We start from the raw sequence: 18,218 nt of genomic DNA on the forward strand, positions 1-18,218 counted from the left end.
TTGTCAAACAAGTATTAAAATTTTATTCAAATGAAAGTTTTTCCTTTTAAGTTATTGAGCCACATAAAGGGAAAATATTAATTTTATTAGAATTTGAACAAATGTTGCACAAAGAAAACATTTTAACAAAATCGTATGGTGGCATAACAAACACAAAAGAAAACAGCCAAAGATGTGTAAAAGAAATGTAAGGTGGAAAACTGTTAAATATCTCACGATCCAGTGTAGAAACAAGAAGTCTAAACTTAAAAACCAAACAAGCACAACCACAAAACAAAAAGTTAATGTTTGTGCTATCCTAACCAGACACATTCTTCAGCAAAACTTTAAAAGGCAGTTACATTTTACAGTATTTGATCTCATTTCTGACTTTTTCAGAAACAGACTATTTCTATAATTCAACCTCACAGTTGAAAATTTAAGCACTGAGAAATAATCATTCTACTAATCAAAATGATAGGTGAGGCAAAACAACCTATTAGTCTTTAATGCTATATTTTCAACTGTTAATAAGGGCTTGAGTCAATCAAAAGAAGTCGTAAGCAGTTCAGAGTTCTTTTCTAATGCCCAAGGACACTTCTGCCCAGTCTGACTGCCATAGTATTGTTACCCTAGTAACTACAGAGCACTCTCAGGGGCCAATGTCGGAAGAGAAGACACAATAGAAGTTTGGTATTTTATAGCAAGGTAACTTGTCACCACTTCAGACTACCAAATATAGAAGTTACTTAAAACAAATTAAGTATTCCCCATCTTTGCAATTTATTTCAAAATACCGATATATTCATTTTTTTAACTGAATCAGGTTAAAAGTGTTAATCAATTTGAAAACTACCATAAGATACTTCAAGAATAGGACTTTGAATATTTTTCCTCTTATACCTTGACCTTTACAAAAAGATGCAATTGTGACTATTTTGGCAGAGAAGTCTATGGGAAATAAACCTGGAAATGTTTTAAGGAGATTGTCAGCCAAGACAGATTTCTCCATTTCATGATTGTCATCTTGCAAACATACCAAATTTCACATTGTTAAACATCTTAAAACAATATAGTTGTGATTTTTATAAACATAAAATGGCAAAAATTCTAAATGCTTAGTAAAAAAAGTTAAGCCCTTTACATTCTGAATATTTGAAATTTATTCACACAATATGCCCAATCTGAACTTTAAATGAGGTATATTTTCTTCTTTCCAAATATCAAAAACCTAGCAAATATATCATACCATGAACAGTTTCAAATTAAAATAAATTCAGAGGCTTTTTGTTGGCTTTCATTTTAACCTGTCCTAAAACACACTGCCATGAGTCTTTGGGTGTGGCGTCTAAGAAAAAAGGGAGCTGCACATGGTCACTCTCTCTACATGAGAGCTGCAAGTACATAAGGTGAAAACACTTTCGTGGGTATTTTTAAAACAGGATAAATGCATTACCAAACATTAGTCATGATTTTAAATATTATGTAAATACATATTAAAGCTCATCTATGTATCCACAATCATATAAGGGGAGCACTAGAAAATAAAAATCTTATAATGATCTTATGGCAGTCCTTAAGCAATTGAATGTCTTCATCTGAAAAACCTATGCTGCAAAAATCTGCATCAAAGTTTTGCTTTCTGAATGCATGGGTTATAACCCACAGAAAACATGAGGAACAAATTGTTTGGTCAGGATCTTGTTAGTTTAAGAAACAAAAAATTAAAAAATCAAAATATGCACACCATTAAAAATACTAATTCTGAAAATTATGCAGCTAAAAATTAAATCACCCTGTCCAGCAAGTTCCAAAAATTTCACACATTTCAAACATTAAGGCAACTTTTTTCCAACTAAACAGTACTTTATAAAAATATATGTCACTTCAAAACATTATATACATAGTGGCAATAAATTTAGCTAGTTGTAATCTTTAATACATTAATAAAGTGTCACATATTACAAAGAAATTATATTAGGTGCTTGCATGTATGCGCAAGTGGAGTTACAGTTTTTAAAGTACAGGTTTTAAAACGGAGCGAAGTGAACGTCCCTCTTTAGTGAGTTCTCGTGTCACACACATACACGGCAATGGGATTGCTTCCTCGCGTTTCTCTACAATATTGTAACTGCATTTCTTCAAGTGGTCAGCCATGCTTAGGATGTCAGCAAATTTCCATTCAGTAACAGAACAAAATGCAGTACTGAATCGCCATACCTAAAAGAAAATTCTACTTCAGATTTAAATAAGTCAATTTATAAGAATCAAAATACACTTCTTACTCCAACTGCAAATATTTCTACTATTAGAGAAATATCCAATATAAAGTTCCAAGCAGTTAGCTACAAAACTGAAAAGGAGTAAATCCACTTGGAGGCAGATCTGTTTCTCAAATACTTGTAGGATAAATCACTTCTATGACATTAAAACTTCAATAAATGCAGTAACCAAAAAGAAATAAATAAAAAGCAAAACTCAACATTAAAAACTATATCCAACTTGGCTTATGAAGCAATTTTTTAAAAGATGTTTTTATTTAAGAGAGAAAGAGAGAGAGAGAGTATGCAAGTGGAGGGAGGGGGGGAGGGGGAAAGAGAATCTCCAGCAGACTCCCCGCTGGGAGCACAGAGCCCAACACAGGGCTGAGATCATGACCTGAGCCAAACGCTTAACTACGGAGCCACCCAGGTGCTACTAAGCAATTTTTTAAAAAATCTAACCTTGTAAATTCAGAGGTACTTCCTAAAATAATATATTGCACACACTTTTTTATCCTATCCAACTGGCCATATAGAACTATTCAGAGTGTGGAGATATTGATGATACATGTGATATTTTTTTCCCCAAGTTTTTCTTCCATTCCTATTACACTATATGAAGTATACTAAAGAAATACACTAATGTGGGACGCCTGAGTGGCTCAGTCAGTTAAAGGTCTGATCCCAGGGTCCTAGGACTGAGCCCTGCATTGGGTTCCCTGCTCAGCGCAGAGTCCGCTTCTGCTTCTTCCTCTCCCTTTGCCCCTCCCCTTACTCATGCTCCCCCCCCCCCCCCCCCGCCAGCCCATCTTGCTCACTCTCCCGCTCTCAAATAAATAAATAAAATCTTTTTAAAAAATACACTAATATTATGCCAAGGTACCTTATCATTCCACTATTCATAAGTACCAAAGGTATTTAGTAATATTTATGAATACAGGTACTCAATTTATTCAAAATGTTTCTGAAAATTTACATAAAACACTTCTGTAAAATGAACCTTATTCTATTCCAAATCATTGTAAAGTGCACTTCTAGGCAAAAATTCACCTGCTATCTCTATCCATGTGTCTGTTGGTAAAAATATGAGCTACTTTCCCTTTTACCCACTCAGCAGCTCCAAGCCTTGAAACAATGTCATCTTATTAGCCCAGCAATGAATGGCAGTTGTGGCCCCTTCTCATCTTTACAGTTCTAAGAATAAAGCTACCTGAACACAGGAAATAAGCACAAATGGAGGACAGCCCCAGGATTCAAGCATGAATGGGATAGATCAGGCGTAGGCATCCTAGTTAAGCTCATCAACAGGGAAATGTTAGAGCACACTGAATGCACAGTAACCAGCAGATATTCTAGAAAGTGCCTGTGGATTTGAGGAAAGGCTTCAGCACTCATTAAGAGCTTCTCAGGAAAGGAGGGTGATGCCTGCCAAGGTGGCTAGATACCTTCAAATTCCATGCAAACACTTTTACTTTTCAGCCGGCAATAGAAACCACCGTTGTTCAGCACAAACAGTACTTACTCCCTATCTTCCTTAGGATTATATCAATTATGCCTCCTGTGGAGTTCTTTCCCAGGAGTCGTGAAGGCCTAGAGAGTAGCTACCAACAGACATTACAGATATCACTAGACTCCCTTACAATTCCCTATACCTATGAAATTACAAGAAGAATTAGGAGTTTTGTTAAGCCTCGCAGAACAAATTCATGAAAGATTCGATGGTGGCAGACAGCCTCCCCATTTTCACAAGAGTCTGGTGAAACAAACGCAGAAAAAAATGGATGATTTCCATCTCCTGATGACAAGGCTTCTTAGCAATGGGCCAATTTTTCATTCAGAAGCATTCCTAAAGTATTTACTTAGTGCCCACTGTATGGCAGTGCTGTCCTAGGCAGCAGATATTTTGGTTCCCAGAGAGTCTCACTTTTCAAGGAACTTACAGTCTAATGAAACTGGCAATTTATCAGTGAATTACAAACAGCACGGAGAGCGCTCTAGTAGGGGTACACCGAGTAGGGGAAGCCTACTCTGTATAACAGGGCACCACAGGAAGACAAAGCAAGTACACCTCCCTGAAAGCTTCAGGGTAGGGTTCCAGAAGGCTCTACTGAAGAAGTAACATCTGTAGAGTGAGCACGGTATATAGCTAGAAGATGAAGACCACAAGCTCCAGACGGGTTCCCTAGGTGTGACTCCATCGATTAGTCGGACAAACTACTTTACCTCCTAAACTTCAGTTTCTTCCTCCATAAAACAGAGACACTAGATGAAACAGGTTAACAGAAGTAAAATGCTTATTAGCACACTGTCTAGCATGTTGCAAATGCTCAGATGCAGGTACTGTGTTAGGGACAGCACATCCAAAGGCCTTGAGGCAAGAAGTCAAGAAAGAAAACATCAGGAAACTGTAAGCAAATCAACATAGCTGGAATATAAAGTGACAAGAGAAAACTGAAGAGATTAAGTAAGGACAAGATTACTAAAAGTCTTAAATGGTTTATTAAGGAGTCTTTCTCTGTCCCAGAGCAATAAACAAACATTAAGTTTTTAAACACTACAGTGTAAGAACCGTGTTTAAGAAAATATTTATCACTCTAGTCCTTATGTACAGAGTATGTTGGAGAGGGACCCAATTAGAACAGAAACCCAGATAGGCTTTTGTGGTAACCAGAAGAGAGCTAAAGGGGACAGAGCTAGGTAAATGGCGGGGGAAACAGTAAAGCAAACCTCAGAGGTAGGAAGAAGGGAGACTCAAGAGGACTTTATGATTACCTAGATATGGAAATAAAGGGGAAAAAAAGAAGTCAACCCTAACTCCCAAATTCCTAGTTTAGGCAATTTGATAGATGATACTGCCACTTGCTGAGATTTTTTTAAAATTAAGCTTTTTCCTAGCTCTTTTTTTTTTTAAGATTTTATTTATTTATTTGAGAGAGAGAGAGAATGAGCAGGGGGAGAGAGAGAGAAGCAGATTCCTGCTGAGCAGGAAGCCCGACGCGCCTGACTCAGGGCTCGATCCCCGGATCCGGCTATCATGACCTGAACTGAAGGCAGACGCTTAACTGAGTGAGCTACTCAGGTGCCCTGTCACTTGCTGAGATTAAGAGCAATACTCGGGCACCTGGGTGGCTCAGCTGGTTGACCATCCGACTCCTGATTTCAGCTCAGGTCATGATCTCAGGGTGGTGAGACTGAGCCCCAAAATGGGCTCCCTGCTCAGTGGGTGTCTACTTGACATTCTCTCTCTCCTTCTGCCCCTCCCCAGTGTAAACACAAGCTCTGTAAAATAAAATAAATAAATCTTTAAAAAAAAAAAAAAAGAGGGAAAAAGATGTGGAGTAGGTTGGACATATTGAATTTGATGAATCTGTGAGGTAACCATGTGGAGATGCTTGTATATAAGGCTCTGGAGCTCAGGAGAGAGTGGCCAGGATATAGATGTGTGAGTCATCTGTATAAATGACGGCAATTTAAACTCCAAGAGTAGATAAGATTTTCTGCAGGAATAGAAACCCCAGAAAATATTTCACCTCATAGGTCAAAACTAGTGGGCAAGGACAAAACAAGACTATGCTCAGAGTATCCCATCCCAAATGGAGGAAAGACACCAAGTCCTCTGTATGTGTATACATGCATATACACAGCAAGTATGAAACTTTCTGCCATCAAAATTCCCATTTGGAAAAAAAAAATCATAAAATAAATAGTATGTTCATTTGTTGGTCAAAGCCTTAGAAGAACAAAGATGTCGAATTCTGAAAAACTGGAGCAATGAGTGAAAGTCAGGAGAAAATTTTCTAAGGGTGGTAAGAACAAAGTAGCCAGAAACTGAAACGCTGTGCAACCAAGGTGAAACTTATCATTTTTTCCCCTACTTTATAAAATGCAAAATGTCATATTATAAACATTCTAAAATGAAAAACTCCAGCAATAAAAGACATTTATAAAGCCCTCTAGTTTCTATTAGATAGTGCCTCAAACAGAAAGTGGGCAAAAGTAGGGGTGCCCGGCTGGCTCAGTCAGTAGAACATGCGACTATTGATCTCAGAGTTGTGAGTTCGAGGCCCAAGTTGGGTGCAGAGATTATTTAAAAATATAATAATAATAATAGTAATAGTAATAATAATAATGTGTGAAAAAGTGGATTTTCACAAGAGAAAAATGGTGGGCCCAGGACTTGCTCCCCGGACTGTCAAAATCTCCAGTTCAAGCTCCCAATATGCAACACTCTCTTGTACTGTACTAACCCAGAGCCCCACACCAACAATATCAAATCCAACTACCTTACTCTTTCTTACCTCACTTCAACCTAACACATTTCCACACCCATCATATTTTCTAGCCCCCAAATACTCCATTGGTCACTTACTAGTAGTAGCAGTTATAACTTTTCTCCTTTCTTCCTATTTAAGTTCTACCTGAAATAATTAAGTTCTAAGAAAGAAGTTGCTTTGAATGGAGAGAAACCGCAATTGTAAGCAGCAGAAAACCTTCTTGCTTCCTCCATTGTCCTATGGTAAAAATGGTTTGGATGGAGCTCAAATTGGAAGGTGGTTAACACGGACTCAAAGGAGTTGTTACAGTACAGAACTGTTCACCTGAAAACACAGAAGCGGCCTCAGCCATATTAGATTAGAACCTAGTACAAGGATGTCTGCAATAAATATGTAATTATGACAAACAATTCTAACTTGGTTTTTCATTAATTATCATTATTTTTAAAAGTCTGTCAGATTAAAGTGTTAAGTTTTAAGGACAGTCAATTTTTCAACAAGATCTTAATTTTATTAATTCTGCAACATTGTCCACTGTATGTCAAATAAGGGGATGATACAATTAAGATTAAACTAACCTTTTCTTTTATTTGCCATGACGAATTTCCTTCTGGATACTTCCTTTTTCCCCACTGCAGTATGACCATTCCACGAGACTGAAGCAGGCTGCCACACACATCCCTCATTAACCTGGATACACATGAAAGCTGGCATAAACTGAAGCCATCAAGAAAGCCTGCAATATGTTGTAGGACCTCAAAAGGAAGACTACTTAGATGGTCACTATGCAATCCCAACACACAGTTTCTAGCAGGCTCTACTAATACTGTAGATACACACGGCTGAACTCCAAATGACCTCAAATGGCGGTCATGTATAATCTTTGCTCCTTGTGTTGATGGACAAAATCTACGCTGAGAATAGGTACAACCATAATATGCTAAAGGACATCTCTGTTCCATCCAGCCATTGAGTCCAGCATGAATGTCACCATGCACGTTCTTAAAATGTGAAGAAAATTCTTTTCTTCTAAATAACTGTCCACAAACAAATGTAAACATTGAACGCTGCTTGGGTTGGTACCTAGCAACACATTCCAATACTAAATCCAGCCCAAGTGTCTGAAAAGGACTTGGATTTGAAAGCTGTGGGTTGGCATGATCACAAGCTGAAGCTGAAGCTATTTCCCCAACCATTGTATTTGTAGCTAATATTGCAGATGGAAGTGAAAAAGTCTGAGTCCCAAAGTCAGTGTGATAAACATCAACCATGCGACTATCAGATATACCCCTCCCACCTGGAGAATCTCCTAGACAAAACAGCAATGCTGCTGTGATTAGATCTATTCCTTGGAGGCCCATTGGATCTTCTGCAACTTCCAAATCTGATGTATCTACTGCTTTATCTTCTTTTGGTTTAGACCAACATGAGTTAGAAAGAAATTTGAATGGAGGAGGATGACTGAAAGATAAGACATCCACATTCTTCAAGTCCCCTAAGTCTACTTTTCTCCAACACAACGCTCCTTCATCCTCATCATCTGGCATGAGGATATGCTGAACTGTGCCATTAGGTAAAGCGCTAGATGGAATTACTTCCCTAAGTTGTGCTGCTACTGAAAGTGAACTGGAAGGTTCTGAAGTGCCATCTGATGCTATACATTCTCCATTTGTTAAGTTACTTTGTTTTGAATCACCATGTAATTTCTGATTTTGGTCTATGGCCTGTGTACATATATTTTCCAAAGAAAAGCCATTACAAAGAGCAGAAGTGCCGTAAGAACTGGTATTCAAGTCATACAATAAATCACTTGAACCATTTTGTTCAGACTGGACACTCAGACTTGTGTCATTATGGTCAATTCCACCTACGGCTCCTATTTCATCCTCATAAAAATGGTCCTGGTCTTTCAAGTGTCTGTTCTGCAAGTTTCCTCTGGCATCTTCCTCTTCATTCATTTCATTTGGGGAAGTGCAAAGACTTGTACTTAACATGCCAATGTCTCTTGTGGCGGTATTCAGGATATCTAAAGCAGCAGCCAAACTTCTGGTTGTTTCTACAGTAGCCTGATAAAGTGCACCATAAGATTCTTCATCAACAGACACCAAACCATTAGTATGTGGTATTTCTGGGACACTTGATTTAACTGAGATTTGTTCTCTAGTTTCTGATACTTTATCAGTTGCTTTTGACATCATGGTGGCTACTTTGAGAGATTCTAAGAGCATCCTTTGGTCTTGAAGGGCCAAGGCCATATCTAATTGTGCCACTTCATCAACATCTCTGCTTAGATTTTCATACGATTTCCGATCTGCGTAACTAACTGGCCATCGGTTCCACTCCATAGTACAGCACACCACACTTGCAGGACACATTTCTAGATGTTCAGCAACTTTATTTCGAGCCATTGTAAACGGACATCCGAAGTCACTATTTAAGCAAGGCACTCGTTCAAATGGACATAAAAGTCGATGCTCATCAGCTTTACAAGAATGGAAAACTGCTCCACACACCAATGGACAACCAATCAAGTCACAGGAAATCCCAGGCTCTGGTCTGGTCATACACCGTCTACTGACACAATTCACACAGTGCGAGTGCTGCAGCTCCTCCTCCATAACGGCCAGTCCAGCTCTAGTTGTTGAGATGGAAAAAAGATAAGAAGTCAGGCAAAAAGTGGTGGATTTTTAAAAATTGTTGAGTAACAAAAATCAAGTCATAAAGGTATATATATAAAATAAACATATTTAACAAGTTTACATACAATCAATTCATCTAGAAACAACTTAAGCACTTCATTTCAAGTAACAATGCAAAAGTTCATTTTTTACATATCATGTAACAATATGCCTGAGGCTAAATGTTTCGAACTATAATGCTTAAATTCTAGTATACTGTGTAGTATATAAATTGATGCTAAAAACAAATTAATGCATACTTGACTTTATTTCAAACAATGCTTTAGCTTTTACTTTTTTAGTTTCAACTAAACTGATTCTGAAGCACTCCATAGTACACTGACCTCATCATATTCCTGAGAGAATGATCTGGATTTCATGAATATACTTAACTAAAACTATTAGTTTTCTTTTTATTCCCTCTAAATATAGGAATTCATTTAAGATTTCATCTCCCAACCACTCCTTGTAACATACGCCTTAATACCTTCTACAACAAATCACCATAGTAAGCCTTAATTAAAACACAGGGAAACACCCAGAAAGTGTAAGCTGCAGCTCCAGTTCGTGACTATGGGCAAATCACTTACTTCTGAGGGCCACACCTTCCATTCACTCATGCAACACCTATTTATTGTTTAACTACTATGTACCAGGCACTGTGTTCGGTGCGGCAAGATAAAGATTAGTCAGACATGGTACCTCCTCTCAAGGAGCTAGAGCAGAAGGTCAGAGATACAACAGTAAAAATCATGTCACATTATTATGTGATCAATCTGACAGAAGTAAAATGGTAACACAGAGAAGATAATTATCACTGTGGGTAGGGGCTAGAGAAGTAGTCTTCAGTAGTCTTCAAAGATGGGAACTCTTAAGCATAGGAGGGCATAATTGGAAAGGAAGGGAAGTATTCAGCGCTAAGTAACAACATATGTAAATGGAGAAAAACAAGAGGCAAAACATGTTCAGGGAACCTCGAGTTTCCTAGTATTGCTGGATCACAAGGTGAAATGCTAGGTAGCTGTGAGGGATGGAGCAGGATGACAGACGTAAAGCAAATCATGAAGACTGTGCTATATACTACTCTAAGGAGTTCGCACTTTAGGTAACAGGAATCCACTAAGGAGCTGAGCAGAGAAATAATATCTATAAAATAACAGGAGGGGTTTACAGATACCTAATGGTCTTTCCTGCTTTTATCAAGAAAAATTTTATCCAAAAATAGAGAAAGCATCAACACGATATACTGATTTAATTATAATTATTAATCCTATTCGATGTATCTTCGTCTATAATCTTCAACTTCTTTATCGGCTTGTCTCTATGAGCAGTAAAAACTTAAAACACTATTTCATCTTTAAAAACCTAAATAATAAAACATCTCCCTTCTACTACTATTCTTTTTTCCTAGTCAAGCTTCCAGAAGAAAAACAAAAAACAATTTAAAAACAAAAACAACAAAAACTCTTCATACCTCCCATATTCTCTTCACCCTCTCATCTGGCTTTCTTTTGACCACGAGTCATTAAAACTGCACTGAGATCCTTGGTGCTAAACCCAAAGGGCATTTTTTTCCAGACTTCATCTTCCTTGGCCATTTACCTCATTATGCTGACGATTCCCTCCTTTTTGAACTATTTGTCTTTCCTTAAAATGTTACATTTCCCTGGTTTTCTCCCTACCTTTTTGGTTATTCCTTTATCTCTTCTAAAATATTCCTCTTCTCCAGGGATCATGTCATTCCTTGCTCATTCTATACATTCTCCCTGGGTGCTCTCAATTTCTCAAAAGCTTCAATTACCACCCATAGGCTGAAATCTTTTTTTTTTTTTTAAGATTTTATTTATTTATTTGACAGAGACAGCCAGCGAGAGAGGGAACACAAGCAGGGGGAGTGGGAGAGGAAGAAGCAGGCTCATAGCGGAGGAGCCTGATGTGGGGCTCGATCCCAGAACGCCGGGATCACGCCCTGAGCTGAAGGCAGACGCTTAACGACTGCGCCACCCAGGCGCCCCCATAGGCTGAAATCTTATCTATACCTCTTGCCCAGATCCCTCTCCCAGACTTCAGATCTCTACAGCCAATTACTTATTATACATCTCTACCTCTCTGTATGGGACAGGCAACTCATCTCAACATTTCCCAAATTACATTGTAACAGATAATAATTTTCTGGGTAAGAAGTCGATTCTTACCTATTTTCTTCACTTCAGTGCATAGAAGATTACTAGCTTTCTGACATATTTTTCCATAAATGCTATCTGAGTTTCAGGCAGCTAATGTAAACTACTCCAGAAACTGCTATTTATTTTCGTCCAGCCCAGGGCTGATTTTCCCCAAACAATAACAAAAGTCTACCTCATGTTGACAGAGCTCTACTGACTAAGTAGAAAGGTTCTGAGTTGATATTATGGTACTTACTGATGCTGGGGGGCAGGGAGGGGGCCAGGGGAACAAGGCATGCATTTAACAAAACTATATTTTTTAATTGTGTTTAGAAATTACAAATTATGAATTAAATACTTCTGCATGTTTATCCCCATAAATTTTATAGGTTAAGACAGAACCTATAAGTTAAACACAGACATGCTAAAAGAGTCATAATAGAAAAAATGACAGACTGATGATAAACATTTGTAAATTAAGCAGATGGTCAAAAAGAAACCTTAGTAAGAAGTAAGACAAATTTTACTGAGTGATTAGATTGTGAAAACAGCTGTAGCTTTCTTATTGTGCAACAACTAGACGGAGTTCATCTCACATGCTGAGGGTTATAAGCTTGCCTGTTACTAAAAGAGAACCTAAAAATACAAGCAGTTCCAAAGAAGTGACCACTGTTCTCGTAACTTGTAGGAACACTTTATGTTATGTGCACATCACATGACCACACCAGGAAGAACACATCTCAAAAACATCACTTCATTCCAAACTGTTTAAAATAGCAACTGCTACAAACAACGAAGTTAAATGTAAAACGGCAGCTTTGAAAGGAGAGCTCTTCCAGCTTCAATGTCGTTTGTTCCACACTACTCCCCTTGGAATAAGAAAAATGTTTTTAAAAAATAAAAATAAAAGCATCCACAGCAATGACGCTACAATATTTATTTATTGAAGCAGACTTAGAAGGAAAAAAGCACACGAATTATGTACCAATTTTCTCCTTTACATATACCATTTCACTTAGTGTCCCTTAATCCTTTTAACAACCCAGAGGAAACTGAGGTTCGGACGGGCTTAAGGGCCCCACCCAAGGTCATCTAGTAAGTGGCAGAGCTAGGACTTCATATCTGATCAATGCACACGGACAACAACAGACATGTTTACTCATAGAAGTTTAAGAAAATAGGCAGCACTTCGGTAACTGGTGATCCAATTTTAAGATGTTATTTGAGGAATGGAGGTTACACAACTTTGCTTGTAGTTTATTCCAACACTTAATCACCTCTGTGGTCAAGAAAGTCTTTTTGGTCCTTTGTAATTACAATAGCACATAACCTTGCTTTGAGTATCAGTGTTTAACACTATTTTTAAAATAACTTGCATTTATAATAGTATCAACTTACAGAACAAGAATATAAATCTAGCAATTCTCAAAACAGCTATACAAAGTAGGAATCAAGTTTAATTCCATTTTACAAGAAAATATATTAAGAAATCAGTTAAGAAAAGCACTAGATAATAACCAAAGAGTATCCTGGGGACAGAATCCTCAGCTTCAGAATTTAAAACTTCCAGATCCATTCTTTTTCTAATCAAGATCATTACCACATTAAATAAGCCTCCATAAGGTATTTTGCAATTGCTCATAAATCCTACGAAACGGTTTAAAACATCCGTCCCTGATTTATCAGTTGAACAGTGACACAGCAGGCCCATTAGAAAACATGTTGCTAAACTTGAGGCTTCAATTTCAAGATAAGCTTAATTTACAACTCCTCAATATTAAGTTTTCTTAAACCTTCCTGAGAAAAAACTTAGCGTTTCAAATAACATCTCTATAATTTACACTTAAAGTTGTATGACTGGAAAAAGTCTCATTAGACTAGAAAATATTTGTAAATGATTAAATGCTTTACAATAGTTTCAATTTTCTCCAATAGAAATTCTTGGCCAACTCATACTCTGTGACTGACAAGCAATCCATAAGAAGTTTTAAGACATGGCATTTTCCCATGCAGTGAAAGGAGGCCTTGTCATTTAAAGCTATTTCTATACATAAAAATAATTGCCCTCAAAAAACCATTTATTTTTCCAGATTCATTAAAATAATTAAGGAGATAAATAAATAAAGCATTGCAAGTTAGCATGATTTTAAAATACGCTAAGTCAAGTCACCCAAAGCACTCAACACAGCCTGCTGCTATGTGTGCCTCCGTTAGCAAGACACATGCATATATGCACAGCACCCCTTCCCCGCAACTGCTGCCTCGAATCTTTAGGTCTCAGCTTAAATCTTACTTTCCTCATACCAAAGGCAAGGTATGGATCCCATATTATGCTGTGTGCTCGTTACACATTGCATTTTTCCTCGTAATACTAGTCACAACACTAAGGATTATCATTATCCTTTAATATCTATTCCCATAGGAACACTATAAGCTCCATGAAGGAGGCAGGACCATCTCTTGTCTCATCCATTCTTGTATTTCCTATATGCCAGACTGTGCCTAACTGGAGCTTCACTTCTTTTAGAAACATGAATAAATCAAAGAATTATACTATAAGAAACACCCAAGTGGATTCCAAAACAAAATATTTTTGATTTCACAGAAAACTACATACTTCATGAAAAAAATACCACCTTATAGACCTAGTATTACACAATCAGATTGAGTCAAAATACCTTATTGTACCAGTCATAAAAAACCAATAGCGCTCAAACATTTACTGAGTACCTAAGTCATATGTTCCAAGCATTATATAGAGTGTAAGATAAATCATCTATGAAAAAAAGCAAGTCAAAGACAAAAGGAAGTCAAAGAAACTTAATTTCAACCTTCCGTTATTTTAAAACTCTTAAAAAAACAGTCATAAAAGGCACAGAAGTAAACATTTACCAGTATACTGTCCCACTGCTTTAACTCCCTAATCAACTCTGTGCTCTGGTTACTGGTTAGTCGGATATAGAAGGTATCAGCTTCAAAGAGAAAAGCAGAGGTGGAGGTGTCCACACTTGCGCACGTGCCTGAGGAGGCACTGGGCTAAGAAGCGAAGCTCAAAGAAGGAAGTGCTATCAGCCGACTGCTTAATATTGCAATTAACATGGTACTAGATGAAACAGTTCCACTCAAACAATAAGATTTGCTTCAATATGAGGATGAAATGGAACTACAGACAGACTTGTTCAAATAGTTAACACAAGTCCATGACTGAAATTTTACATTTAGCAATTAGTTATCAGCTCCTCTAAGCAGGTCTCATCCTTCTTGTACGGTCGGAGGTACTAGTCAGAGTAATACCATTAAATACAAACACCTCTTGGCTGATTTGCTGATCAAGTGCAACCAGTTTCAAAGACCATAATAAATCTATAACCTCAGCTGGACATCTTAACTGGCTTAAAAGGGGCGGGGGGGGGGGGTGCAGTGACTAGGCAAGATTGAAGATCCACTTTCGTTAAACTCCCAACTCAAAGCACATGCCCTCCTGATAAGTCCAAAGTGGCTAAACGCGTTACACTGTATACATTCTTTCTATTAAATTTTAGTTCTGACTTTTTATAGAATGATGACCTAATTAAATGAAAAATGTTGTCAAATTTTTCACCCTTCCAGTTATGATATAATCAAAACATATACCTTCTATGTCTAAATATGGTCATAAGTAGCTTATTCCAAAGTGAAAGTTCTACTTGCAATGTTCTCCACTAAATAAGCAAATGAAATTATTACAGACTTCCATCTGAAATTAAAATAATACTAATATTTAATACTCAGACCAGAACCTTTGTGTTGAGACTCAGATAAAAATAATCCACCCAAATGGTGGTACTCAGCTTATTAAAATGGTCAGCATGGCATCGGGGAATGGGCTTCCAAGGAATCTCAGCTTTGTGACCTTGAGGCAATTACTCCACTGTGAAAACAACCTAGAAATCTAAGAAGGTTGGTTATAATTATGTGTGTGTCCAACAGAATACAATGTATTCCTCAGAAAAGGGATGTACTTCACTTTACACAACTGCCACATTTACATACACAGTACTTTATGTAAAATTATTTTTAATATCAGGTCATTTACACTTATAAAGCTTATAAAAAGCAACTATATGAGGAAATAGCCTATATTAGCATTATCCACTCAATAAATAAATAAATAAATAAATAAATAAATAAATAAATAAAGAAGACATACCCTTTCTGTAAAGAATTTTCAGAGACTGGGTTTTAATTGAGGTATGCTTACCTGTATTTATCTATCTAGCTATCTACACTGTAAAAACCATTAGCCCAATGACAATCTCACATATTCATCAAACTGAATTTGAAATTAAATATTTTATGTAGCCTTTTGATAGAGGACTTTGTCAAAGAATTCTACAAATACAATGTCCTTTAATGAAACAATCATAGTAACTCATTTAAAAGATGTATCCAAAATCACACAAAATAGCATAGGGCTTATCCCATTTAAAACCCACATTCCAGTAATATGGTATATTAAATAGTAAACACACATTAACCAACACCTATGTGGTGACCTCAAAGTACCTCTCTAACTATATATATATATATATTATCTCAAAGTACTACTGCCCTTTAATAGGTATTTTATTATGACACTTTGTATTTTTTAGAAGTCTCCAATGCTAGAGATGGAGAATATTGGGTTGAAATTAAATACCCAGCACACTTGGAATGCATAAAAGTTTGCCTATATCGGAAACTTCAGTTCTCTGATAACACTCACACAACTCCACCCACCTACATTTCCAGAATCACATAAAAAAGCTTTTGTCACTGCATTAAAGTATTAGATAAGAACGAATTGGTAACTTAAAAGTTACCAAAACACCATGTTATCCTTAATTAAGCTTCTGGAGTAAGAAACAGTGACTAAGCATAAAGAACAACAGTGACTCAGCCAAAAATTCATATTGAAAAACTGAACCCTTAGAAAAATCCTAAACATATATTTCATGCAATTCTGTTCCCTTTGCTGCGTCGAAAACTGGAGTGCTTTCTAAAACCTTAATAAATGTGAGCAAATGCAAAATCTGTTCCTATAACCTGTGTCTCTAAAGGATACAACACAGTACTGAAATGCAGTTTAAGAAAGAAAGAAAGAAAGAAAGAAAGAAAGAAAGAAAGAAAGAAAGAAAGAAAGAAAATTTTTTTAAAGTTCAAAACGTTTGGGAAGTTTGTGTTTGAAGAGTTTTAAGTTAATCTACACTGATAACAGAATGCCCATAAATAGCTTCATCTTGGATCAGAGTCAACAAAGTAATTATGGAATAAAAGGTCAATTCCTTCCCAACCATCTTTTATCTGGGACTTACGACATGACTCAAAAAGAAAAACAAGAGAGGGGTATGGAGTACAAGAACCATGGTAAACAACATACTGCTCGCCAGTCTATATCCATTCTCCCAAAGACACAGTTACAAACATACTCAAAGGAGATAACTCTGAATTCAACGTGCACTCTATGGCCCCCTTCCAAGCAGTGTTCCACGAGACAGGACACAAATAACATGGAAATGGTCATACCCCCACATCTAGAAAATCAGGAAGTTTCTCTTTAATAAGGACTGAGGCTAAGACGAAGATCCACTCACTACCATGAATGGAAAAGTTACCAACTTCACTCATCCGTGAAGACAGCAGACGATGCCTCCCAATTTTACTTTAACCCATCTGTCCCCAAACGACCCAAGTTTTTAAAAGGCAAAAGGAAACAGAAGCCGGGTTTTCAAGGTTCTTAGGGCTTCCCAAGTTTACCTCCCGCTTCACTCCTCCCTTCCCTGCACACAGACAGACACCCAGGCCAGGTGACACCGGGGTCGGGCCCCGGCTTTGGGTCGCCATTTGCTGGCCGCCTCCACTGCGGGCCCAGCAGGACGGCCGGCGCGGACGCCCACGCAGCGGACGCCCTCTTGGCGCGCCAGGACGGCCGGCCCGGGACCCGCAGGGCCGACGCGGGCGGTGTTGATTTACTCCGCCCGGGCCCGGCCCGCCGGATCCACAGCCGCCGCCGCCCCGGCTGCGGGCCTCGCACCGCCCGGCTGCCGCCTCGGTCCCCGGCGCAGCCCGAGCCGCCCTGGCCTCCCCCGCCGGCCTCCCGACACTCACCGCCCCGCGCGGCCGAACCGCGGCCCAGGCCCTCGCTACCGAGGCCGCCGTGCTCAGCTGCTCCGCGCGGTCCCGGCCGCTCCGCGCCCCACACCCCCGAGCGGTCCGCCTCCTCCTGGCCTCTCAGCCCCGCCGGGCCGCCGCCTTTTCTCCTCTTGTCCAGCTCTTCTGCCTCCTCCTCCGGCGGCCGTCCCCCTCGAGCGCCCCGCCCCGCCCCGCCCAGCTCGGCCCCGCCCCACCCCGCCCACCGGACCGGGCCCGGCCCGGCCAAGGCGGCGGCCGCAAGCCCAGCGGAGACGCGCACGCTGAGCCCGGCGGGGACGCGCACGCTGAGTTCGGCGGGGACGCGCACACCGCCCACTGGAAGCGAAGAAGGAGGGTGGGGTCTCGGTAGTTCTGGGCTTCGCGCGTCCAGCGAGGGGATTTCCACTGGGCCCCACGTGCCCTCCCCGTCAGTGCTACCAAATCTTGTTGGACTTCGGCATCTTGTGTTCATGGAAGGAATCTTAGACCCGTAGTTTTGGAAAGGAGGAAACAGGCCCATGCAGATTGGCGTGTTTATCTCCCTAAATTGTAGGACATGCAGCCAGATCCCTTAATTCTTGCTGCCGTGTTCTTCGCATTAGGTCATATTTAGGAGGAAGCGGGGCAGCTCTCTTTGAGGATCTTTCTGAAGATCGCTGCCACAGGCCTTCCCGCCTACTAACTCGATGCACCCGAGTCCTGTAGCTTAGT

At 39.0% G+C, this 18,218-nt stretch overlaps 1 protein-coding gene across 1 annotated transcript; it reads right to left on the bottom strand.

The window, feature by feature from the left end:
- Positions 1-64: 64 nt before the first annotated feature.
- Positions 65-17,653, bottom strand: FBXO30 (F-box protein 30). The gene is made up of 3 exons (XM_045805291.2): positions 17,484-17,653; positions 7,093-9,148; positions 65-2,199 (listed from the first exon to the last, which is right to left on the bottom strand). The coding sequence occupies exons 2-3, from the start codon at positions 9,130-9,132 to the stop codon at positions 1,996-1,998; spliced, it is 2,244 nt and encodes a 747-aa protein (XP_045661247.1). The 5' UTR covers positions 9,133-9,148; positions 17,484-17,653; the 3' UTR covers positions 65-1,995.
- Positions 17,654-18,218: the final 565 nt, after the last annotated feature.

This window comes from Ursus americanus, chromosome 11 (genome assembly GCF_024610735.1).
Source record: "Ursus americanus isolate L20-20 chromosome 11, mUrsAme1.1.p, whole genome shotgun sequence".
Lineage (NCBI taxonomy): Eukaryota > Metazoa > Chordata > Mammalia > Carnivora > Ursidae > Ursus > Ursus americanus.